Source organism: Aquarana catesbeiana, linkage group LG03 (genome assembly GCF_042186555.1).
Source record: "Aquarana catesbeiana isolate 2022-GZ linkage group LG03, ASM4218655v1, whole genome shotgun sequence".
NCBI lineage: Eukaryota > Metazoa > Chordata > Amphibia > Anura > Ranidae > Aquarana > Aquarana catesbeiana.
Genome location: NC_133326.1, coordinates 665,041,911 through 665,068,892, shown reverse-complemented (window position 1 = coordinate 665,068,892; position 26,982 = coordinate 665,041,911). Strand labels below are relative to the sequence as shown.

Here is a 26,982-nt window from a genome sequence, read left to right as displayed (position 1 = left end):
TATATATATATATATATATATATACTGTATGTATATGTATATATTTTACATTTTCAGTCTCTTTTCATTTGTTTAGTAAAAAATAAAAACCCCAGTGATGATCAATGACTCTGGAAGCAAAATGATTCATATAATATACATCCATTATTAATTATTTATTTCTGTGGTTTAGAATCCGGATGGAATTTTGGTGCAAAATGAGCAACTTTTTCCTCACGAATCAGGCATCATTTCTAAGACCTACCCATTGACTGATGTGCCAAGGTAAGGAGGACATTCAATGTGACCGATAATTTTGGACAACATCGCATGAACATTTAACCACTTCCGGTCCGGGCCTTTTCTGGCCCTTTTTGTTCACATGTAATAATCAGCATTCTAATTACTTAGAACCTCCAAACATTATATATATTTTTTTAATGTAAGCAGAGTCCCTAGAGAATAAATAGGTGGGTTTTGCTATTTTTTTATGTCACCCGATATTTGCGCAGCGGTTTTTCAAATGCAAATTTTGTGGAAAAAATACACTTTTTATTATTTTAATGCAAAATAAAGGAAAAAACACAATACATAGCCCAATTTAACGCAAAAGATGATGTTACGCCGAGTAAATAGATACCAAGCATGTCACGCTTTAAAATTGCGCACGCCGGTGCAATGGCAACAAATGACGTCAATTTTACTATCCACAGGTGACATTTTTAAAAGCCTTTACAGGTTATCACTTTAGATTTAGAAAGGAGGTCTAGGGCTAGAATTACTACCCATGATCTGACGCTCGCGGTGATACCTCACGTATGTGGGACGATCACTGTTTGTGTGCGTGTGGGACCTGTTTTCACTACGCAGCAAGGCAGCCAGAAGTTAGTGGAGATTACTGGAAGAGCAGTTCCTACTATAGTGATTTCCAGCTTCCATAGGGACCCCACAGGTATGGTATTTACATAGTGACATTGATCCAAGCTGGACCATTGTAATTATGTAAAAATTGCCATACATTAGTACCTTGGATTACAAGCATAATCCGTTCCAGAAGAATGCTTGTAATCCAAAGCACTGGTATATCAAAGCGATTTTCCCCATAGGAAATAATGGAAACTGAGACAATCCCTTCCAGTGGCACTGCTAGTGTATGCAGTACCGCATGTAACCAGAAGTGGAGGGGGGGCACCAGAGACATTCGGAAACACTTAGGGAGCACTCGGAGCCGCTCGGGAATGGAGTGTTTCCGAGTGTTTCCGAACGGCTCCGTCTGGCTCCGAGTGTCACCAGCACCCCTCCCACCCCGCATCTCTGGCCAAATGCGGTACTTCACACCCCAGAGACTTGAATCCTGATCGTTTTACGAGACAACGCTCGCAAACCGAGTCAGGATTAAAAAAAAAAAATAACAGCTCATATTGCGAAACGCTCGTAAACTGCGATACTCGCAATCCGAGGTATTACTGCACCTGGAATTCATCTTTAACATCTCATATTATTATATTCTAGACTGTACCAGGTTGTTTTAAACAAATCCAGTCCGGGCTGACATTCTTCTCCTGCATTTTTATGATAAAAAACTACTTAGAACACCCAAAAATGTTATATTTTTTTTTAAATCAGAGGTCCTAGAGAAAAAAATGGTGGGTGTTGCATATTTTTATATCACACGATATTTGCACAGCATTTTTTCAAGCTCAAATTTTTGGGAAAAAATACACAAATTTTAATGCACAAAAACACCATGTGATCCCCTATTGTTTGGTAAAATATAAAAGATGATGTTACACCAAGTAAATAGATACCTAACATGTCATGCTTTAATACTGCATACACCCGTGAAAATGCCAAACTATGGTACCTACAAATCTTCATAGGTGAGCATTAAAAGCAGTGGTGGCTGGTGCTCCATTGATCGGGGGTGCTGGGGCAGACAGACCTGACACCTCCCCCCCCACACTGCACCCACACCCCCGTCGCCAGCTCACTCGCCCTGTGCTGACAGGTGGTGGTGGCGGCTTACCCCCCTCAGCCTCTCCGTGTCCTGGGATGTGTCTCCTCGGCTGCTTCATGATTGGCCAGGAGGAGAATTAGTGTGATAATAGCGAATATTCATTCACTATTGGCACACAACTGGGTGGGTTCAGGGCGCCCTGAGACCACCATTTTTTTGAAGCCTTTTAGAGTCTCTGGCTCTAATCATGTGCTTCAACCCCCCCCCCCCCCCCCCCCATTGGAGTACATGGTTACATAGTCCGGGGCCCTGTATGTAGATGAGGGAGCCAGGCGCATAGATGGGGGATTTTATTTTCTTCGCTTTGCTGGGATTTTTTATAGTTTTGCTGAGCGATGAATTTAAATAACTTAATTCTAGCATCAGTTCTCCTGCATAACTCTAAACTTGTAACCTGTAAAGGCTCTTAATCAGTGGTGGCCACCACTAATTAGGAGCCTTTACAGGTTACCAGTTTAGAGTTATGCAGGGCAACTGATGCTAGAATTAAGTTATTTAAATTCATCGCTCAGCGAAACTATAAAAAATCCCAGCAAAGCGAAGAAAATAAAAAATATATATATAAATAAATGAATAAACAATTACCGTATTTATCGCGTATAACACGCACTTTTTTCCCCTTAAAATCAGGGGAAAATCGCAGGTGCGTGTTATACGCCGATCCCCTGCGATCCCGAGCTGTCACATCTTCAAAATCGCCGACCGCGTTTTGAAAATGGCGCCGCCGGCGCCGAAATACACAGAGCTGGACCTCGGCTCTTCTCGGCGGCTCTCGTTCACTTTCGGCTCCACTCGTAGTCCCGAGCGGAGCTATCCAAACCTACTCGGCTAGGTTCGGATAGCTCCGCTCGGGACTACGAGTGGAGCCGAAAGTGAACGAGAGCCGCCGGGAAGAGCCGAGGACCGGCTCTGTGTGTTTCGGCGCCATTTTCAAATCGCGGTCGGCGATTTTGAAGCCCAGGATGGCAGGGATAGAGGATCGAAGGCTGCACTGGGGCAAGGCTGCACTGGGGAAGGCTGCACTGACAAGGCTGCACTGGGGAAGGCTGCACTGACAAGGCTGCACTGGGGAAGGCTGCACTGGGGAAGGCTGCACTGGGGAAGGCTGCACTGACAAGGCTGCACTGACATGGCTGCACTGGGGCAAGGCTGCACTGAAAAGGCTGCACTGACAAGGCTGCACTGACATGGCTGCACTGGGGCAAGGCTGCACTGAGAAGGCTGCAATGATGGGCATTTAAATGTAAGTTTTTTTTCCCTTCAACTTCCCTCCTAAAAGTTTTTTTTTCTTAAAATTTCCTCCTAAATTGGGGTGCGTGTTATACGCCGGTGCGTGTTATATGCCAATAAATACGGTATATATACAGTGCTAATTATGTGCTCAATACTATATGCAAAAATACCCTTAGTTTATACATCAAACCACATGATTATAGATGAAACATTAAACCAATATAAAAAGCCAAAAATAATGTGTAAAAGTGCCTTATACAAGAAAAAGTGCCTTAATGACCATTTGTTGTACATCCATTTTAATAGGGCGTACACACGGTCGGACTTTGTTCGGACATTCCGACAACAAAATCCTAGGATTTTTTCCGACGGATGTTGGCTCAAACTTGTTTTGTCTACACACGGTCGCACAAAGTTGTCGGAAAATCCGATCGTTCTAAACACGGTGACGTAAAACACGTACGTTGGGACTATAAACGGGGCAGTGGCCAATAGCTTTCATCTCTTTATTTATTCTGAGCATGCGTGGCACTTTGTCCGTCGGATTTGTGTACACACGATCGGAATTTCCGACAACGGATTTTGTTGTTGGAAAATTTTATCTCCTGCTCTCCAACTTTGTGTGTCGGAAAATCCGATGGAAAATGTCCGATGGAGCCCACACACGGTCGGAATTTCCGACAACACGCTCCGATCGGACATTTTCCATCAGAAAATCCGACCGTGTGTACGGGGCATTATCCTTCATTTACCGTGTGCAACCTCGACCTTCACAAAGCCACTAAGGCACTTTTTCTTGTATAAGACACTTTGGGGGTCATTTACTATAACGCCAGGAAGTACTGGGCACTATGGCAAATAATAGCGCCCATTTTAGCCAAATGGATATAAGCGGGGAACAGCCATTTGCAAATTCTAAATTGCCACGAATTAGCGATAATTTGCGGCAATTTGAGCGAATTAGCGATAATTTGCGCGAATTAGCGCCGTGGCGCTATAGTAAATGACCCCCTTTATCTGGTACTTTTACTCATTTTTTTTGGACTTTTTATATTGGTTTGATGTGTCATATATATTCATGTGGATTTATGTATAAACTATGGGTATTTCTGTACATTGTATTGAGCACATAATTAATTACTGTATATATAATTGTTTATATATATATATATATATATATATATATATATATATATATATATATATATATATATATATATCATTTTTTTCCCTTTTTTTCACTTTGCTGAGATTTTAATAGTTAGGCTGAACACTGTATTTATATAACTTATATCACATTCTGATCCAGTATAGCAGCTGTATACAAAGCATGAGTTTATGAGTGTATACTGATGCTAGAATTATTGGTCCTGCTCTGATGTTTGTGGAAGTACCTCACATGTGTGGTGCGATCACCGTTTGTGCGTGGAACAGATATTAACATTTGCGTGTGAGCATGGGGAAATGGGGGCACTTTAATTATTTTTATTTTTTTTACGCTGCCCATTTATTTTTGTTTTATTACTAACAGAAGGAAAAAAACAACATCTCTTGTGATGGCATGGGCCATGACAGGTCCTTTTTATAGAGGGATCTGGGGTCTATTAGACCCCAGCTGTCTCCTCTGCCCTTCAAAGCATCTGACCAAACCAAGAGGTTTATTAGACCCCAGATCTCTTCTCTGCCCTTCAAAGCATCTGATCAAAACAAGAGGTCTATTAGACCCCAGAGTTCTCCTCTGCTCCTCTTCCCTTAAAAGCATCCGGCCAAACCAATAGGTCTATTAGACCCCAGATCTCTCCTCTGCCCTTCAAAACATCTGATCAAACCGAGAGGTCTATTAGACCCCAGATCTCTCTTCTGCCCTTCAAATCAAGTGATCAAACCGAGAGTCCTATTAGACCCCAGATCTCTCCTCTGCTCTTCAAAACATCTGATCAAACCGAGAGGTCTATTAGACCCCAGATCTCTCTTCTGCCCTTCAAATCAAGTGATCAAACCGAGAGTCCTATTAGACCCCAGATCTCTCCTCTGCCCTTCAAAGCATATGATCAAACCAAGAGGTCTATTAGACCCCATATTTCTCCTTTACCCTTCAAAGCATCTGATTTAACCGAGATGTGCTCAATTATACGATTTTTGTTCTTTTCTTGCTTATGTTTTACATCATTCATATGTAAACTGCAGGGGTGGCCCGTCTTTTAAGGGCCCACGGGTGCTGCCTCCCCTATCCATCCTCTACCCATGCATCTGGCCTCTTGCAGGATGCCAGGCGCATGATGGGTGTTGTTTTGAAGCACTGATTAGAGCCAATGGCTCTACTAGGCTTCAAAATAGGGTGGACTCCAGGCACAGAGAATGCGCTCACAGCCCACCCAGGTGAGGGGGTGATGAAGATACGAAATACCCCTTGTATCGACACGCGTAGGGGAAAGGGACAGGACGGAATGCTACACACACCATCTGTTGGGAACGATTAGTACGCCACCCCATTACCGGCTGCCGTCACCCGATTGCTACCGCTGTTTTAGAGTGCCGCACTGTAAGCGCCTTGACATTGTGAGTACCCATTATGGGGTTTTCATTGTGATTTTAAATAAAAGTAATACATACTGCACCATGAACTTCCCTTTATATTGATATACCGAGGTATAAACTGGACTGCTGTGAGGAACAGAGGCACAAGTGTAACCTATCCAGGATCCAGCATACAATACCGAACCCATAGAGGTTCTAAGGTGCATTTTGACCAAGCTTAATCGCAAGGTCACACGCCCTAAGGTGAGGGGCTATCACCTGGGGGGAGCACTTATATGAGCATACAGCACTTTAGTTTGTGTTCACTGAAACACATGGATGGATTTTGGAATGTTTATGGACTGTTAATTTGATCATAGCACTAAGCTACACAGCACCGAATTGCACAGATGCAACACTGATTTACATGGATGTAGCACTGAATCGCATGGATGATATTTCTTTTGAATTTTTTATCTAATATTGTTTGAACATTGCACTATCACTGAATTACAGAGGTACAGCACTGCATTGCATGGATGCAACACTGAATCGCATGGATGATTTTTTTCTTGAAATATTTATTATTTGTTTGAATATTGCACAAATATTTGGGAATATTTTTATATATTTTTTACAGGCTTATTGAAGCACTCTTATTAATTCATTTATTTATTGAAGTTTATTACACATTAATGTATAGTATTTTGGACATTTTATACATGTCACGAGAGAGCACAATACCACTTTATTATTATATATTTATATTTATCATGTTGATAGCGCTGCGTTTTATAACTTGATTTGACCCTGTTAAACAAAGATGGTAAAATTGGTCAAAACGGACAATGATCTAAGTTTTCTTTCATGTTAGTTTTGGCGTCTGGACCATCTCTACCAGGTATGACGGCACATTTCAAGAATACACCACCAACTTTGAAGTGAAAGAGTACGGTAAGGAAATCTATTCAGACTCCATATAAACCTGTATGGCCAACTTCTTACACACACACAGTGCCGGCAACTGGGTTGTCCAGTTTTTAAACAAGAGGGCCCAAGCCATTGGCGTACACTTGTGGAGCGGTTCCATTGACTCCATTCCAAATGGACGCATTTGGTACCCCCTGCCAAACGCGATATGCCAAGTTAAACTTACAGTACTGTGGCAAAATGTACAGACATGAGCAGCTGTCAGGTAACTTGCAGATAGGCCATTGGGGGGGGGAGGCTTCGGAATGAGTATCAATAGCCTGTTTTTACTGCCCCTTTGACACCTGTGTGAGGTCAACCTGACATATGGCTATGTGGCTATTAATATCTGTCCAATGTTCATTTTCTAAGGTAATAAAATAGTCAGCAGGACAGATTAAAGTGGTATTCCGGCCGAAATTATACTTTTTAAATAAAAATACCCCTATAATACACAAGCTTAATGTATTCTAGTAAAGTTAGTCTGTAAACTAAGGTCTGTTTTGTTAGTTTATAGCAGTAGTTTGTTATTTTATAAACTTACAGCAGGCCGTGGCCATCTTAAGTGTGGGCATCTGAAGCCAGACTGTATTTCTTCCTGGATCTCATCCTTGCAGATCTCGCACATGCTCAGTGCAGCACAAGCAGTGTAATAGGTTTCAGGTCAGGTTTCCATAGGTTTCCTTCCCAGAAGGCATTGCAAACAGGAAATGATGCGATGGGCAACAGCCAGGGAGGAGGAAGTGAAAAATGAATACAGCAGATATACAGTAGGTGCTAAGAAATTTATTTTTTTAAATATCCAATTCGTTTACAGTGCACAGTTTAGTGAGGGATGCTGAAGAGTTGTAAAAGTGGGTGTAACTCCACTTTAATAGTAGAAATAATATCTCAACCAATCCAGGTGGAACTGTTCTTCTTTAAATACATCAAGAGAAGTTTTTTTTTTTTTTAGAATCATACTTACCCAGGTGGATGTAGCATTGCTCTAAAGCTGCATCTGTCCCTCAGTGCCTCTAACACTGAGAACCGAGCGATCGAACACCACCGGTCGCTCGGTTCTCACAGCTCTGTGAGCAGAGTATTGGTGACTGTCAGTCAGCGGCTCTCTGCTCTTCCCCCCCACGCTCACTGGAGCGCTGGGCTGTGGAGGGGGTGGAAGCAGCCAGCTCAGGCTCTCAGCTCCTGTTGAATGACAGCGCTGGTGTTCCGTCAGATTAGGCAACCTGTCAGATCTGGTAACGTAAGTGACGTTTCAGTCATGGCTATCTTGGTACACCCTGCACCCAGATTTCAAAATACTGTATTTCAGTATATAAGCTCAGTTTACTGGTAAAAATAAGTGTGAAATGCAAGAATTCGGTGGGTATAAAAAGATGTCCGCTTGCCGACTTCAGACTGTAGGCTTACTGCGGACGAGTGCGGGGTCTACCAAGATGGCCATGGCGGAACGTCACTTCTGTTACCGAATCTGACAGGTTGCCTAATCTGACGGATTCGGACAGAACACCGGTCCAGGAAGTGACATCACATCACTTCCTGGTCTTTGCTCAGGAGGGAGGCTCAGCGGATGGATGTTTGTGGAGCTCCTGCCATCCTTCCCGGACCCCTCCCATGACCGCACCAGGCCTGCAGGTGGGATTGTGGAAGATTGAGCCCAGTAAACATGGCAGGGATGGGGGGGGTCATGTCGGGGGGGGGTGCAGCACATTGTGTTAGTGATCAGCGGCTGAACAGTCAATTGTATCACTTCCACATTGAAAGCCGATAGTCGGTTTTACAGTACACTAAAGCAGCTGGGAGTGTGTTAAAAAATACACTGCGGCAGCACCCTTAAAAATTCGAATTTGGATTTTACCACCCCCCGTCCCGGCTCCCTAAGACAGGTCTTCCCCCCGATGGACGATGATGTGGTGGGGATTTCCTGGGTCAATTCCGGCTCTGTCCACAATGCCACTCCCCCTCCAATGGCTGCACACAGCGTGGCAAGGGCTTCACAGTGCCCAGGGAGGGAGGCGGGCAGAAAGCTGACACTGGCATCACTGAGATCCCAGGGATGGAGGAGGAGAGGAAATGAAGATGGCTGCTACAGGATGATTAAATGGCCATAAATCCCCCCCCCCTCCTCCTCAGTATGTGTCAGCGTGTGATCACGGGATAGAACAGGGAGGAGACAAACACAGGCCAGACTACGACATCCCTGCTCTGCACTACACTCTGCCACCACAAGTGGGCACAGGAGCCACACTCCTCACTGGGAACCACAGACACTACACAGAGGATAGCCTGAAACCAGCGACTGTGGCTGCACCCTAGGCGGGAAGTGCGCCATAGACAACTTGGAAAGAAGAAAAAAATGGCTGCACATCCAGAACTTCCGATTGCCTTTTGTTTTGTTTCACAAAGATAACACCAAAGACACCAAACTGTGGTCACGTAGACGTGTTTCACACATACATCTTGTGCTTAATGATTGTGCTTAAACAGTAATGATTAAGCACAAGATGTATGTGTGAAACGCAGCCATGTGCCATGGATGTGCAGCCATTTCTTTCTTCTTTCCACGTTTCCCACGGAGATGGGCCGGGCTAGCACTTTTATTCCAGTCATTTGAAGTAAAAGTACTAACACAGACTGAGGAAACATGGTAGAAACAAGAAAGGTTTAGCTAAGAGTGAACTAACTAACACTAAACAGGAGGGGAGGACGGAGGGAGATATCAAATCACATACGTAAACAAGTTGTAGTGGCTTTAAACCACCACTAAATGTCAACACAATAAAAACATAATACAGTTCAATACAATACAGAAAAAATGTCTATTGTACAAGAGCCTATTCACACCATTTGCGATGCTGGTAGAAAACCCGTGCTGTGGTGTGAACTGGCCCTAAGTGGGACAGAACAGTTACATTCAATTGCCTATTTTTAAAACATGCCTATTTAAAATGATCTTACCTTTCCTATTTCCAGTGTTGCCATCTTTTGAAGTCAAGATAAAACCAGATCGGAGTTTTATGTATGATAGCGATGAGACATTTCATGTGGCAATTGAAGCTGTGTGAGTACCTGTCTACACAAGTCGGTGATATCTGTACAGTAGGTGTAGGTATATTCTAGATCCCAACAGACACCAACTCCATTGCATACAGTGGGGAAGGAATGTATTCAGACCCACTTTAATTTTTTACTCTTTGTTATATTGCATCCATTTGGTAAAATAATTTAAGTTCATTTTTTCCCTCATTAATGTACACACAGCACCCCATATTGACAGAAAAACACAGAATTGGTGAAATTTTTGCAGATTTATTAAAAAAAGAAAAACTGAAATATCACATGGTCCTAAGTATTCAGATCCTTTGCTGTGACACTCATATATTTAACTCAGGTGCTGTCCATTTCTTCTGATCATCCTTGAGATGGTTCTACACCTTCATTTGAGTCCAGCTGTGTTTGATTATACTGATTGGACTTGATTAGGAAAGCCACACACCTGTCTATATAAGACCTTACAGCTCACAGTGCATGTCAGAGCAAATGAGAATCATGAGGTCAAAGGAACTGCCTGAAGAGCTCAGAGACAGAATTGTGGCAAGGCACAGATCTGGCCATGGTTACAAAAAAATTTCTGCTGCACTTAAGTTCCTAAGAGCACAGTGGCCTCCATAATCCTTAAATGGAAGACGTTTGGGATGACCAGAACCCTTCCTAGGGCTGGCTGTCTGGCCAAACTGAGGTATCGGGGGAGAAGAGCCTTGGTGAGAGAGGTAAAGAAGAACCCAAAGATCACTGTGGCTGAGCTCCAGAGATGCAGTCGGGAGATGGGAGAAAGTTGTAGAAAGTCAACCATCACTGCAGCCCTCCACCAGTCGGGGCTTTATGACAGAGAGGCCCGACAGAAGCCTCTCCTCAGTGCAAGACACATGAAAGCCTGCATGGAGTTTGCTAAAAAAACACCTGAAGGACTCCAAGATGGTGAGAAATAAGATTCTCTGGTCTGATGAGACCAAGATTGAACTTTTTGGCCTTAATTCTAAGCGGTATGTGTGGAGAAAACCAGGCACTTCTCATCACATGTCCAATACAGTCCCAACAGTGAAGCATGGTGGTGGCAGCATCATGCTGTGGGGGTGTTTTTCAGCTGCAGGGACAGGACGACTGGTTGCAATCGAGGGAAAGATGAATGCAGCCAAGTATAGGTTTACCTTCCAACAAGACAATGACAATAAGCACACAGCTAAAATAATAAAGGAGTGGCTTCACAACAACTCCGTGACTGTTCTTGAATGGCCCAGCCAGAGTCGTGACTTAAACCCAATTGAGCATCTCTGGAGAGACCTAAAAACGGCTGTCCACCAACATTTACCATCCAACCTGACAGAACTGGAGAGGATCTGCAAGGAGGAATGGCAGAGGATCCCCAAATCCAGGTGTGAAAAACTTCTTGCATTTCCCAAAAAGACTCATGGCTGTATTAGATCAAAAGGGTGCTTCTACTAAATACTGAACAAAGGGTCTGAATACTTAGGACCATGTGATATTTCAGTTTTTCTTTTTTAATAAATCTGCAAAAATGTCAACAATTCTGTGTTTTTCTGTCAATATGGGGTGCTGTGTGTACATTAATGAGGAAAAAAATGAACTTAAATGATTTTAGCAAATGGCTGCAATATAACAAAGAGTGAAAAATTTAAGGGGGTCTGAATACTTTCCGTCCCCACTGTATATATACCAATATATATATATTGGTATATTGTAACTTTACAATTTTTTATTTTCCTTTTTTTTCCCCACTGTTTTTCTTTTTGTAAACAAAATTTAAAATAATAAGGCAATTGTTTGCCTTAGGCTCGGTTCACACAGGGGCAACACGACTTGCAGGCCGACTCTGTGAGACAACCTGCACACGACTTCAGCGGCGACTTGCAAAACGACTTCTGTATAGAAGTCAATGCAAGTCGCCTGAAGTCGCCCCAAAAGTAGTACAGCCAACATCCTTCTAGTTCAAAAGACATGTGATGAGCAGTAATGGAAAAAATAAAATACTGCGCTAACAATCATGAAAATATGTGAGCTGCGACTAAAATGTTATACAGCACAATCAAATATAAAATAATAAAAAAGTTGCGCTAATGGTGTGATACAAGCAGCAAGTAAATGCCTTAAGAACTTATACCAAAATATAAGTAAAAAAATAAGCAATAATCAATATATACAATGAATAGGTGATAATCAATATTGTGAAACAAATTAGAAACGTGAATGATGTCCATAAAATCTGTGCACAATGAACAGTAATTGGTTGCAGTCCATATATTGTGTAAACCAAACGGAAAAAACAGAAAAGGGACCAAAAAGAAGAATGTCCCCCAGTGAAAGGTGAAAAATTCTAGTAATAATCTTGCTGCAGTGAATGGGGTGCGTAGATGAAACCTCCACCTTCAAAAAAACTGCTGCCTCTTACCAGAGAGCGTTGGTCCCTTAATTATAGGAGACCTCACTAGGCAGGCGGCTGTAACCCCAGCCAAGGGATCTCAGAGACAGGCACTGGGTGTCATCCGGTCCACAGGAACCCTCTCCACAGACCGCAGCAGGATGGATTGGATGTGTCAGCGTGAAAGAGATAAATAGCTCCATATGGCATAAAATCCTCACATTTATTGAGTAAATAAAGCAATAAAATACACTTACAAACAACGGTTGCAAGAAAGCATATAGAGAAAGCCGGCCGGCTCCAAAACAGCCCGTGTCTTCCGGGTACTAGAATAGCGGTGTCGTCAGGACGTAGCTCCTCCTCCCTATGCCGTTTCGTCGCTACAGGACGTGGTCCCGTGACCAGAGGGCTACTCTTCCATAAAGCCCCAACTGGTGGAGGGCTGCAGTGATGGTTGACTCTCTACAACTTTCTCCCATCTTCCGACTGCATCTCTGGAGCTCAGCCACAGTGATCTTTGGGTTCTTCTTTACCTCTCTCACCGAGGCTCTTCTCCCCCGATAGCTCAGTTTGGCCGGACGGCCAGCTCTAGGAAGGGTTCTGGTCGCCCCAAACGTCTTCCATTTAAGGATTATAGAGGCCACTGTGCTCTTAGGAACCTTAAGTGCAGCAGAAATGTTTTTGTAACCTTGGCCAACCTCTGTGCCCTGCCACAATTCTGTGTCTGAGCTCTTCAGGCAGTTCCTTTCACCTCATGATTCTCATTTGCTCTGACATGCACTGTGAGCTGTAAGGTCTTATATTGACAGGTGTGTGGCTTTCCTAATCAAGTCCAATCAGTATAATCAAATACAGCTGTACTAAAATGAAGGTGTAGTACCATCTCAAGGATGATCACAATAAATGGACAGCACCTGAGTTAAATATATGAGTGTCAAAGCAAAGGGTCTGAATATTTAGGACCATGTGATATTTCAGTTTTTCTTTTTTAATAAATCTGCAAAAATGTCAACAATTCTGTGTTTTTCTGTTTAATATGGGGTGCTGTGTGTACATTAATGAGGAAAAAAATGAACTTAAATTATTTTAGCAAATGGCTGCAATATAACAAAGAGTGAAACATTTAAGGGGGGTCTGAATACTTTCCGTCCCCACTGTATATATATATATATATATAAAATGAAGTATATACAGTATGCAGCAGGTAAAATAAGTATTGAACACGTCACCATTTTTCTAGGTAAATATATTTCTAAAGGTGCTATTGACATGAAATTTTCACCACATGTCGGTAACAACCCATGTAATCCATACATACAAAGAAACCAAAACAAATATTTTCATAAATAAAGATATGTGTAGTAAAATGGAATGACAGGGAAAAAATATTGAACACATGAAGAAAGGGAGGTTGAACAAGGTATGGAAAGCCAAGACACAAGCTGAAATCTATCAGTAATTAGAAAGCAATCCTGCCCCTTGTCAGTCCAAATTAATATCATCTACTAACCTTCTATGAGGAGGTGGGTTGCCATCTAGATAAAGGAAGGCCCGTAGACGTGGTGTATCTGGATTTTGCAAAAGCATTTGACACAGTTCCCCATAAACGTTTACTGTACAAAATAAGGTCCGTTGGCATGGACCATAGGGTGAGTACATGGATTGAAAACTGGCTACAAGGGAGAATTCAGAGGGTGGTGATAAATGGGGAGTACTTGGAATGGTCAGGGGTGGGTAGTGGGGTTCCCCAGGGTTCTGTGCTGGGACCAATTATATTTAATTTGTTCATAAACCAACCTGGAGGATGGGATAAACAGTTCAATCTCTGTATTTGCAGACGATACTAAGGTAAGCAGGGCAATAACTTTTCCGCAGGATGTGGAAACGTTGCAAAAAAATCTGAACAAATTAATGGAGTGGGAAACTACATGGCAGATGAGGTTCAATGTAGAAAAATGTAAAATAATGCATTTGGGTGGCAAAAATATGAATGCAATCTATACACTGGGGGGAGAACCTCTGGGGGAACCTAGGATGGAAAAGGACCTGGGGGTCCTAGTAGATGATAGGCTCAGCAATGGCATGCAATGCCAAGCTGCTGCTAACAAAGCAAACAGAATATTGGCATGCATTAAAAAGGGGATCAACTCCAGAGATAAAACGATAATTCTCCCACTCTACAAGACTCTGGTTCGGCCACACCTAGAGTATGCTGTCCAGTTCTGGGCACCAGTCCTCAGGAAGGATGTACTGGAAATGGAGCGAGTACAAAGAAAGGCAACAAAGCTAATAAAGGGTCTGGAGGATCTTAGTTATGAGGAAAGGTTGCGAGCACTGAACTTACTCTCTCTGGAGAAGAGACGCTTGAGAGGGGATATGATTTCAATATACAAATATCGTACTGGTGACCCTACAATAGAAATAAAACTTTTTCGCAAAAGAGAGTTTAACAAGACTCGTGGCCACTCATTAAAATTAGAAGAAAAGAGGTTTAACCTTAAACTACGTAGAGGGTTCGTTACTGTAAGAGCAGCAAGGATGTGGACACCACAGGCGGTGGTCTCAGCGGGGAGCATCGATAGTTTCAAGAAACTATTAGTTAAGCACCTAAATGAATGCAACATACAGGGATATACAATGTAATACTGACACATAATCACACATAGGTCGGACTTGATGGACTTGTGTCCTTTTTCAACCTCGCCTACTATGTAACTATGTATTACCAAGGTGTCACACAAGAAACATCTCATGATGGGTAAAAGCAAAGATCTCTCTCAAGACCTTTGCAACTTTATTGTTGCAAAACATACTGATGGCATTGGTTACAGAAGGATTTCTAAACTTCTGAATGTTCCAGTGAGCACTGTTGGGGCCATAATCCAGGAGTGGAAAGAACCTAATTTCATCATAAACTGGCCACGACCAGGTGCTTCTCACAAGATTTCTGACAGAGGACTGAAAAGAAGAGTTGTCCAAGTGCCAAGGACCACTTGTGGAGAGCTTCAGAAAGACCAGGAATAAGCAGGTACAATTGTTTCAAATAAAACAATAAGTAATGCACTCAACCCCCATGATCTGTATGTACGCTCACCACGCAAGACTCCATTGCTTAAGAAAAAGCATGTTGAAGCTCGATTAAAGACAAGTCTGTGAAATACTGGGAGAATATAGTCTGGTCAGATGAGACCAAAATGGACTCTTTGGATACCATAATACACACCATGTTTGGAGGCCAAATGGCACTGCTCATGATCCCAAAAACACCCCCATACCAACAGTGAAGTTTGGAGGTGGGAACGTGATAGTGTGGGGCTGTTTTTCAACATATGGTATTGGTAAACTTCGTATCATGGAAGGAAGGGTGAATGAAAAAATGTACCAAGACATTCTTGATAAAAATTTGCTTCCATCTGCCAGGATGATGAAGATGAAATGAGAGTGAACATTTCAGCAAGACAATGATCCCAAACACAAAGCCAAGGAAACTCTCAATTGGTTTCAAAGAAAGAAAATAAAGCTGCTAGAATGGCCCAGCCAATCACCTGACTTGAATCCAATAGAAAATCTATGGAAATAACTAAAGATCAGAGTTGATAGAAGGGGCCCATGGAACCTACAAGATTTGAAGACTGTTTGTGTGGAAGAATGGGCCAAAATCACACCTGAGTAATGTATGCGACTAGTTTCTCCATACAGGAGGCATCTGGAAGCTTTCATTACCAACAAAAGATTTTGTATCAAGTATGAAATAAATTTCAGTTAGCACGTTCAATACTTTTTCCTTGTGTCATTTCATTTTATTACACATAACCTAATTTCTGAACTTTTTTGTTTTGGTTTCTTTGTGTGTATGGATTGCATGGGTTGTTACCAACATGTGGTGAAAATTTCATGTCAATAGCACCTTTAGAAATATATTTAGCTTAAAAAAATGGTGACGTATTCGATACTTATTTTACCCATGGAAATATACAGTATACCTTGGACCTTTTCTTGTGCCAAATAGACCCTCAAATGCTTCAATATTTAACATTTTATTTACAGAAAGAAAAAGAATTATTTTTTAACATTAACACAAATCTTTTTTTATATTCAGCTACACATATGGAGAAACAGTTTCTGGCAATGCCTTTGTCTTATTTTCACTGAAGGAAGGCAATAAAAGGAAACCTGCGGTAGATTCCCTGAGGAGGATTGCGGTAATGACATAAAAACGAACTGTACATTTTTATCTTTTATACATCTTATAGCTTATGGATGATTCTGTTTTTAGTTTCAGTAAGGCAGGTGATTTTAACTTTTGAAAGTCTTCAATTTCATTATACAGAGCAGTGGAGATGGCATCTTGATAGTTTAGCCCTCATGGGTCCAGGATTGGTTGTCACCTCCTCAGAAAAAAAAAATATCACCTTTACTTCCCATTTATGACATCTTCATCCTTGAAATTTGCCCAGTCTGCTTTTTATGTGAAAGAACAGGCCCGGAGCAGAAGGGAACCTAGGTGCAGGGTCCACGTGACTGGGGGTGCTGGGCAGTCGGCTTAGGGGGGTTGCTGCAAAGGAGGGGTTGGGGTGCAGCCTGTTGGCTGGGTTGGTCTCGGGGTGGAGGCAATAGTTCTCAGTAGGGGGTCAGCAGAAGAGACGAGACCAGCATAGGAAGCGTTTCTTTCCCGCCCTCCCTCCCTTTTTGTTTAGGCTGTATGGATGGTTTTACTGTGTTCCGTCTGTGTGTATGTCAGCATGGGCAGCTTTGGGTTTGTAAGGGGTGCAAGGTGGAGGGGGGGTAAGTCAGGTTTTTTGGGTTGTCGTAGCGGTTAGCAGGGGTCTCGGGTTCTTAAAGGTCGGAATGTTGGAAGGAATACAGTATGTGGTGTGGAACGGGTTGGGCCTATCTCGGTATGGGTACCTTCCCCATCATGGAAATAATGTGCTATTGGTCACCGGGCTGCATCGGGCAAGAATATGGTAAAATTTTGTCCCTGAGCTGGTGAAATTGCGGCTAGGGACCAGGATGCCGAGGTGGTGATGGTACAGCCGATGCAATAGAAAAACCTTCCTTCATTAACCTGAGACATAGTCAGTCAGTTTTAGTTGGGTAAAAAATAGTTGGGTTATAAGATGGAATTTATTTTATGTAAAATTGTTATGGTTGTTAATAATGGGGCCGCTACGGCCATTTCAAATCCAGAATGTGTTGCTTTCTAAGGTATTTCTGGGCCAGCAAGAGGGGTTGTAGTAGGAGGTGTTGGCAGATGATACATCAGCCATACACCAGTCATGAGAGAAACCGTATATTTAAAAAAAATATTTCTGTGCTATCTTCTCCCTTACTGTTAACATGAATTTCCTCTAAACGTTATTTAGATAGATGATGGAAAGGGCAGAGCTACCTTGCAGAGAGCGGACCTTCTGAAGATCATCGATAAACCAGAAGACATTTTAGAGTACAGACTGCACGTGTCAGCCACCGTCATCACTGAAGCAGGTTAGACAAATGAATGCTAAAGCTTATCTAAAGCAAAACAACTACAGTATTATGTAGCTCATCCTTATTCATTAGTTGATTTAAAATCAAGGCCAAAATCGTAATATATGAGGGCCATACCAAAAGTAACGCAAAAGTGGGCAAAACTTTATCATTAACTTACATAGGTTGTTCAAATTTTACATGTTGGTAGAGTAACTTTTCCTCTACCAAAAAGCAATGTGCTGTCATTGAGTTCTTGAAGATGGGTGCAGGCTGTCCGACATACACAGAATGCTATAGAATGTTTACAGAGATGACACCATTGACATGATTCACTAATGACAAGACATTGCCCTTGTCAATGGGGTCATGAAAACATTCTGTAGCCTTCTCTGGATGTTGGACAGCCTGCACCCCTCTTTCATAGGGAACCCAATGGCAGCACATTGCTTCTGCTTGGAATCTACTATTGGAATCTTTTATTTAACTTCAATGAAAAAGAAGTAGCGTTACTGTAGCAGGGATCTCCAAACTACGGTCCTCCAGTTGTTACGGAACTACATGTCCCATGAAGCATTGTAAAACTCTGACAATCACAGACATGGTTAGGCATGATGGGAGTTGTAGTTCCTAAACAACTGTAAGGCACCCAACAAAGACTGGGTGGGGCTGGAGGCATCCTTTACAAGCCTGCCTCTTAACTCTCTCCCATTGATACAGTGAAACCATTCCTACCTGGAGATAGGATAACACCCACTCATCAGACCTACGATTCAATGCTTTCGCAGAGTATATAAACATACCTCCTTATCGTCCACACCAGGCCCGATGACCCTGATAAAACAGAACCCGGACTTTCCCCCAGAACTGAATAATAGCTTTCTCCAACAGTACTGGTCAAAGGAGCATGTCCTGGCACATCACTTCTATGACCAAGGGAAGCCTTGTTCAGCCTCTCATCTCGCCACACTAACGGGCAAACCCCCTATCCCAGCATGGATGTACCTATTGATCTCACACTACCTAAGATCACTAGATAAACAATCTTCATGCTAACGACAATTAACGCCTTTTGAATGGCTCTGTACACAAACATCTCCCCAAACCCACCTCATATCCACTGTCCACTCCCTTCTCTTCTTGGAGCACCAACCCAATAAGTCAACAGCATGTAAAGCATGGGAAAAGGATATATTTTATAACCCTGACACCAGAAGATTGGGAAAAAATTTACATTAACATTCACAAGGGCACCACCAACGTCTCCGCACAAGAGAACGGTTACAAAATTCAATCCCGCTGGTACCGCACACCGGCTCTACTCCATAAATTCAAATCTACAATACCTGACATATGTTGGAAATGCCACAAAAGACCGTGGAACATTGATACATATCTGGTGGACATGCCCACGCATCCAAATTTTCTGGAAAGAAGTGCACCGTATAACCTCACACATCACATCCTATGATCTGGCCTTGTCGCCAGCGCAGTTCTTTTTGCACCATTCACCCATACGGCACAATTCTTACCACAAATCATTAGCGATGCACTTAATTAATGTGGCAAAACTGTGTATCCCAATATACTGGAAATACCAAACCATCCCATCAATCAAAGAATTAAAAGAATAGCTGAGATGGAAGAACTGATTCAAATTGCACGGGACACACCGAATAAATTTGGCAAAAAATGGGCACGCTGGACACACTTCCAGACAACAATGGATTTTACCCGATTGAATGCCTCGACCACTCAAACGCAAGATCCAAAGTAACGTAACAATGACGTCTCGGAAGAGGCAAATACTGCTCACGTGACCTGATACAGGAATACCTGCACCCCACTAACTTGAGGGCCGCCCCCTTCCCTAAGGCCTAATGGTTCTAGCAAAAACCCCAAAATCAAGGGATTGCTCCCTAGGGAGGGAAGCAAGAGACTGCCAAACCAAACACACCTCTAAACCTCACCTCCTTTTCCTTCCTCTTCTTTTCCCCCCCCTTCGCCCCCTCCTTTTCTCTTTTTCTTTTCTCTTCACTGAGACACTTGCTACACCTGACCACCTCCTCTCCCTCCCCTCCCCCACCCCCTCTTCCAGTCATCTTCCAATTTTATCGGATGATATCCATCGATATCACCATAATTCTAATGACGAAACACCCCGTATACTCCAGATAGATACCTCACCCAACACATACCACGGACTCTTCAGTCAATTAATCCCTCACTACAGTTGTAAGAAACTTTAGATAGTTCCGAACACTAACAACACTGGACCTACCTGTTAGCTAATTAGAATACACTATCTCCTACCATAACTACCCAATGGGGCGCTACTGCAACAATGATGTTTACTTGGGCGAAATATCGCCGAACACATCAGGCACAGTTCAATTAAGATCTTGGTGTGAGATCTGTAATGCCAAGAGTAATGCTGGGTAACCTGAAGTGGAAGTTGACTGTTCATATACTGTATATGCTTTTATCCACTATTGATGTACTATTCATGTTAAAACGACTTTGTAAAATGTTACATGTCAATTTACTTGTTTTCTTCATTAAAATATTTGAAACAAAAAAAAAAACAACACCTGTAGGGCCATAGTTTGGAGACCCCTGCTGTAGAGGAAGAGTTACTCTACCAACATGTGAAATGCAAACAACATATGTAATTTAATAAAAAAATATGCCCACTATTTCATCATATTCGACAGAGTCCTCGTATATTGCAGCTTACCAGTACTTAGTTATGGTAGCTGTATTAGTTTTATTTTAAGCAGTTTTTCCTTTTTTACCTGGTACTCTTGTGGAGCAAACTTTTTATAAATAGACCCCATGGTGTCACTAAGCATTTGATTGAACAATATTGACAAAATTATTAAAATGTCTTGTATGAAATAGAGGGCCGGTTCATTGTTTGACATTTCCTCTGTTATCCCACAATATATGATGCTAGTTGCACATACAGTAAATTCTACTTTTTTAGTGTTGTCAGATGATGGGGAGGAAAATTGTCATATCCACTTCACCCTCAGCCTTGCCATGCCTTGTGTAGCTATGCCTTTTGCTAATGTTAGACTAAGGCTATCCAGAGGTCTTTAAAATGAAATATATAGCAGCCAGACAATTGGGTTTAAGGAAGGATGACATAAGACAGTTGGCCTAGAGTGACAGTACATAAATGCCTACTGTCCCGATTTTGCCGGGATAGCCCAGTATCTTGCACCTCAGTCCCGATGAAGCAGTGCCACCATTATTTGAGTTATAGAGCATTCAGGAATTCATTATGTTGATCAGAGATGGAGTGTGAGTGAACCCTTCTGGTAAATAAGGGGGGGGGGGGGGTCTATACTATTGGTTAGGTCTGCTCAGTGTACTCAGGTGCAGCTCAGCTTGTTCTGACTGTCCCCCAATGGTCCAATAGGGAGGCATATTGGACAGTGGGAGTGGACCTGGCAAGTGAGTGTACAGGCTTTGTTACAGCCCTGGCAATTGGCAGAAGGAAAATGCTGCATTGCATTGTGGGATACTGTATATAAGGCCAGAGGATATGTGCTCAGAGTTAGTTGAGTCAGGGAACAGAGCCTAGGAGGGAGAGATGCAGCTGCCCTCTCCTCCACGGAAGCCAGTGCGGCCCTGGGTGGTCGATCCAGGAGCCTAGAGTTCCAGAGATGAGCTGAATTTGGAGGTCCTGCAAAGCTGACTAGAAGGGGAGACTCCAGGAAGGATCTGCTTCTGCCTACTGAGAGTAAGATCTGTGTCTTTGGGGCCTATTAAGTGAGGGCCGCCCCCTTCAACTAGAAGAGTCAGTGGATGGGTGTCAGTAAAGGGGATGCAAGAGAGTGTCCTGAAGACAAAGAAGTGCATCAAGTCTGCTGCTAGTGAGAGCAAGAAGACTTAACCGTTCCATACATGTGGTTGTATGGTTCAAGCAGTGTGTCTGCTACCATAGATAATCTGGTGAGGCCAAGTGAGAGTTGTCCTTATCTGTTGTGAATAGTTCTTGTTGGAGTATCCCACACATCCCTTCTCCCATCCAGGTTCCAAATAAATACTGTAACGAGCCCCTGCTCGCTCGGTTCCACTCTCCTGATACTCCTCTGCGGCTATAGCATCAGATTGCAGATAGCAACATCTGATGGTTCGGTCATCCGATGCTCCGGGACTAGAACTACAGCTATGTGCCGTTCTAATCCAGTTATGTAGCTCAGAAAAAAAAACACCAGGCAGGCTGTAGTTCAACCAGGAATCTCTTTTATTGACAGGAATACAGGCTCTTTTATACAGTAAAAGAGTAGGTGCATACCTCCTGCTCATATTACTCTAACAATACACCTGTAACCTAATTAACCTAATTAACATGAGCTAGTTTACTAACATGACCTTTTGCCCAGACTTGTGGTCACCGAGCTTCACACAGTACATTATACATTATCATAAGTACAACCACAGGACATTTTCACAATAGCAGGAGCTAATTACAATTAACAATACAAACAGTGTTCTCCCCCCTCCTCAGCCTAGTCATCAACACTTATAGTAGGAGTAGACTGTTCATCTCCTAGCCAGTCCGGGAAGCTAATGTGATCAGCTCACTCAATTAACATGTTGAGTTCAGAATCAAACAAACCAATAATAGTCTTTACATATATATCCTGGGAGATATTGGGGATAAATATTACTGTCCCATTTTAAGCAATCCAAGACATACCCTCCAAGTCACCATTTCCCATATGGCATACACAGGGTCCCCAGAGTCTGTGTGTCCTGGGGGACCGGGACCCGAATCCACAGTAATACCACCTCAAGAGTCCCCAGGCATACAGCTCACAAAGAGCACCGTTCCCCCAAATGCCAGGGCCCATAATCGGTCGGCAAGAGGCTTGCATTCAGTCCCCTCCAACAACCTCTATCCTGGGTGAGTCTGTCACAAATACAAACACCCAAATATCTTGGACTGGTCTTTGAGTAGTGAGCAAATGGGAGTAAGGGGTGGAACAAGTAGGAGCCAAAAGCAAAAGCAGGAATCCTTAACACCATAGAGGGAAAATCCTTAGCAACCAAACAGGAATCTCCCTAGCAACAATGGAGACCCCCAGCAACCAAGTGGAAAATCCTCTGCACCTAAGTGGGAACCCTCTGCATTTAAGTAGGAACCCTCAGCACCCAAGTAGGGAGTCCTTTGCATCTGAGAGGGAATAATTGGCAACCAGCTGCAGGTAACCAGGGAGAGACCTAAAAAGCCAACACTCAACAAGCTCTACGGGGACAGTTCTACATATATAATAATTTATTAAGTATGGAAATGGAAATCTGGCTTTGCTGTTTATGGTTTACCACAGGTTTTAGGTTAATGATTTGTCAGTAAAGAAACAGGAGCATTTTCTGAAAGCAGTGGGCCTGTGTGCAAGATCATAAGTTGGTCCCTCATTCCTAAGAATAAATGTGCAGAGTGCACAGTGTGGCAAGGCAAAATTGGTTGTGGTTTTTATTGTGCTGAATATTGTCTGTGGCTTAAAGGGATGCAGAGTGCCGGGGCCAGTAGTGAGTGATGCAGAGTTCAAGGGTTAAGAATAAGTAATGCAGAGTTCAGGCATCCAGAGTAAGTTCAGGGGTCAAGAATAAGCGACGCAGAGTTCAGGAGTAAGTGGTAGAGATTTCATGGGTCAGGAGTAAGTGTTGCTGAGTTCAGGGGTCAGGAGTAAGTGACACAGAGTTCAGGGGCCTGGAATAAGTGACGCAGATTTCAGGCATCAGAATTAAGTGTTGCTGGGTTCAGAAGTCTGTAGCAAGTGACACAGAGTTGAGAGTTAGGAGTAAGTGATGCACAATTCAGGGGTCAGGAGCAAGTTATGCACAGTTGGGTCAGTAGTAAGTGACCCAGAGTTCAGGAGTAGGGATGAGCTTCGAGTTTGAGTCGAACACATGTTCGACTCGAACATTGGTTGTTCGCAAGTTCGCTGAACAGCGAATAATTTGGGGTGTTCGCGGCAAATTCAAATGCCGCGGAACACCCTTTAAAAGTCTATGGGAGAAATCAAAAGTGCTAATTTTAAAGGCTTATATGCAAGTTATTGTCATAAAAAGTGTTTGGGGACCTGGGTCCTGCCCCAGGGGACATGGATCAATGCAAAAAAAAGTTTTAAAAACGGCCGTTTTTTCAGGAGCAGTGATTTTAATAATGCTTAAAGTCAAACAATAAAAGTGTAATATCACTTTAAATTTCGTAGCTGGGGGGTGTCTATAGTATGCCTGTAAAGGGGCGCATGTTTCCCGTGTTTAGAACAGTCTGACAGCAAAATGACATTTGAAAGGAAAAAAGCCATTTAAAACTACTCGCGGCTATTGCATTGCCGGTCCGACAATACACATAGAAGTTCATTGATAAAAACGGCATGGGAATTCCCCACAGGGGAACCCTGAACCATAATTTTAAAAAAAATGACGTGTGGGTCCCCCTAAATTCCATACCAGGCCCTTCAGGTCTGGTATGGATATTAAGGGGAACCCCGCGCCAAAAAAAAAAAAAAACACGGCGTGGGGTCCCCCAAAGAATCCATACCAGACCCTTATCCGAGCACGCAACTCGTGCTCTTCTATCTTCATCTCCTCAGGCCGCTCCGCACCCATGGCATGGGGGGAGGCTCCCACTCTTCTCTTCATCTCCTTCTCTTCTTCATCTTCTTCTTTTCTTCTCTTCTTCTCTTCTTCATTTTCTTCTCCGGGCTGCTCCGCACCCATGCTGGCATGGGGGGAGGCTCCCGCTGTGTGACGGCGTCTCCTCTTCTGACGGTTCTTAAATAACGGGGGGCGGGGCCACCCGGTGACCCCGCCCCCCTCTGACGCATGGGACGTGATGGGACTTCCCTGTGGCATTCCCCGTGACGTCACAGGGAAGTCCCGTCAAGTCACCGTGCGTCAGAGGGGGGCGGGGTCACCGGGTGACACAGAGTTCAGGGGTTAATAGTAAATGACACAGAGTACAGGGGTTAGGAGTAAGTGACGCAGAGTTCAGGGGTCAGGACTAAGTGCTGCAGAGTTTAGGGTTCAGGAATAAGTGGCACAGATTTCAGGCATCAGAAGTAAGTGTTGCTGAGTTCAGAGGTCATTAGAATGTGACACAGAGTTCAGGTGTTAGGAGTAAGTGACGCAGAGTTCAGGTTTAATAGTAAGTGGCAATAGAGTTTAGGGGTTAGTAGTAAGTGACCCAGAGTTCAGGGGTTAGGAGTAAGTGGCATAGAGTTCAGGGGTTAGTAGTAAGTGACCCAGAGTTCAGGGGTTAGGAGTAAGTGACGCAGAGTACAGGGGTTAGGAGTAAGTGATGCAGAGTTCAGGGGTTAGGAGTAAGTGACACAGAGTTCAGGGGTTAGTAGTAAGTGGCATAGAGTTCAGGGGTTAGTAGTAAGTGACAAAGAGTTCAGGGGCTAGTACTAAGTGACACAGAGTTCAGGGGTTAGGAGTAAGTGATGCAGAGTTCAGGGATTAGAAGTAAGTGATGCAGAGTTCAGGGTTTAGGAGTAAGTGATGCAGAGTTCAGGGATTAGTAGTAAGTGATGCAGAGTTCAGGGGTCAGGAGTAAGTGGCACAGATTGCAGGGTTCAGGAGTAAGTGTTGCCTAGTTCAGAGGTCAGTAGTAAGTGACACAGAGTTCAGGGGTTAGTAGTAAATGACACAGAGTTTAGGGGTTAGGAATAAGTGATGCAGAGTTCTGGGGTCAGGAGTAAGTGACGCGAAGTTCAGGGGTCAGTAGTAAGTGATGCAGAGCACAGGGATATGTAATAAGTGGCACAGAGTTCAGTGGTCAATATAGTAAGCGGCGCAATGTTCAGAGGTCAGTAGTAAGTGCAGCACAGTTCAGAGGTTAGTAGTAAGTGACTAAAATACAGGCACAGAGCCCTCCCCTGCACAGCTTACCAATCTCTCCTGTCTTTGGTCCCCTCTGTACTCAATGTGGGCTCTCTTCCTTCTTTTTCCAGGGGCCAGTAGGCAGGACCAACAGGACTGTGATTGGCCTTAGCATTGGCAAATCTCAGTGCTCCCCCCTCTGGAAACAGGGAGCCACCCCAGCGTGAGACCAGCAGCTGATCTCTGCCCCATACACAAGCTCTCAATAGATCTTTGCGAGTGACAACCACGATTGCAGCAAAGACACAGAACTGAACATCATTTCAATTGTTGTGCAATGTGTAAGGGCTCAGTGGCCTACCCCCATTGGGTCCCATGTGCACCACACACATTGCACCCATGGGGGATATGCCACCGATAAGAAGTCAGGGACTAAAATATCACTCTTAGTTGGGCTGACTTTTTTTACATCAATGAGAAAAAAAAATAAGACAACCATAATTATGGCAACAGACTGGTGCTACCTATCTAAATGTGTATATTTCAGGAAGTGACTGGGTGGAAGCTGAACTGGACAACATTTATATTGTTAAATCTGAATATAAAATCCTCCTAACCAGGACATCCAAATACTTCAAACCTGGAATGCCCTTCCATCTCATGGTATGTATCCAACATCAACAGATATTCATTTGTGAAACAAATAGTTTGTACCATATTTGTTTGCTTGCCTAGAAATGTAGCAGAGGTCAATGAGCAGTGACAGACATGGTTGGTTCCAAGGCTACAAAAGTAACACAAAAAAGAGGGTTGGGAGCTCATGGAGAACTTTTCAAGAAGGCAGAAAAACACAATAAAATAATTGAATGAAAAATGTTAGGGATTGAATAGGGAATAGGGAAAATGAATAGGGATTTTGTTTAATATCGCTTTAGGTTGAACCTCTTCTTTGCATATCCAGGCCAAAGCAAAGGAGCTTCCTAACTTCCCACTAGGGATGAGCTTCGTGTTCAAGTCGAACCCATGTTCGACTCGAACATTGGCTGTTCGGACGTTCGCCGAATTCCGAATGTTATGGGCCGTTCGCGCCAAATTCGTGTGGCGCGTCATGGCCCATAATTCACTGCGGCATCGCAGTGCATTGCTGGCTGATGATTGGCCAATCATGCACTATGACCCGCATGCTTGGCCAATCACAGCGCCGTCAGTAGAGAGAGCTGTAATTGGGCAAAGCCAGGGTGGCTTTGGCCAATTATGGCTCAGGGGGTTTAGAACACGCCCCACACTATATAAGGCCGCCTACACGGCGGCCCTGTGTAGTGTGTGTTCCGGCGTTGAGATACATAGATAGACAGAGAGACAGTTTCATTTCATTGGAGTTAGCTAGATTAGGCAGGACAATCAGTGAGTTAGCTGCACTTACAGTGTATTGTGTATATATATATGCATCCCAGGTGTTGCATATATACACTGTATTCAGTTTAGCTAGATCCATTCCTGCTATCTTCTTACTGAC

The 26,982-nt window shown here is 43.3% G+C and overlaps 1 protein-coding gene across 1 annotated transcript in view; it reads left to right on the top strand.

The window, feature by feature from the left end:
- Nucleotides 1-26,982, top strand: part of LOC141133437 (complement C3-like) — a 363,837-nt gene that overhangs the window by 119,295 nt on the left and 217,560 nt on the right. The window contains exons 5-10 of the mRNA XM_073622825.1: nt 173-264; nt 6,621-6,700; nt 9,689-9,776; nt 16,252-16,354; nt 17,519-17,639; nt 26,014-26,129. Of these exons, the coding sequence (XP_073478926.1) occupies nt 173-264; nt 6,621-6,700; nt 9,689-9,776; nt 16,252-16,354; nt 17,519-17,639; nt 26,014-26,129 (600 nt within the window). The remainder of the gene's footprint in view (nt 1-172; nt 265-6,620; nt 6,701-9,688; nt 9,777-16,251; nt 16,355-17,518; nt 17,640-26,013; nt 26,130-26,982) is intronic.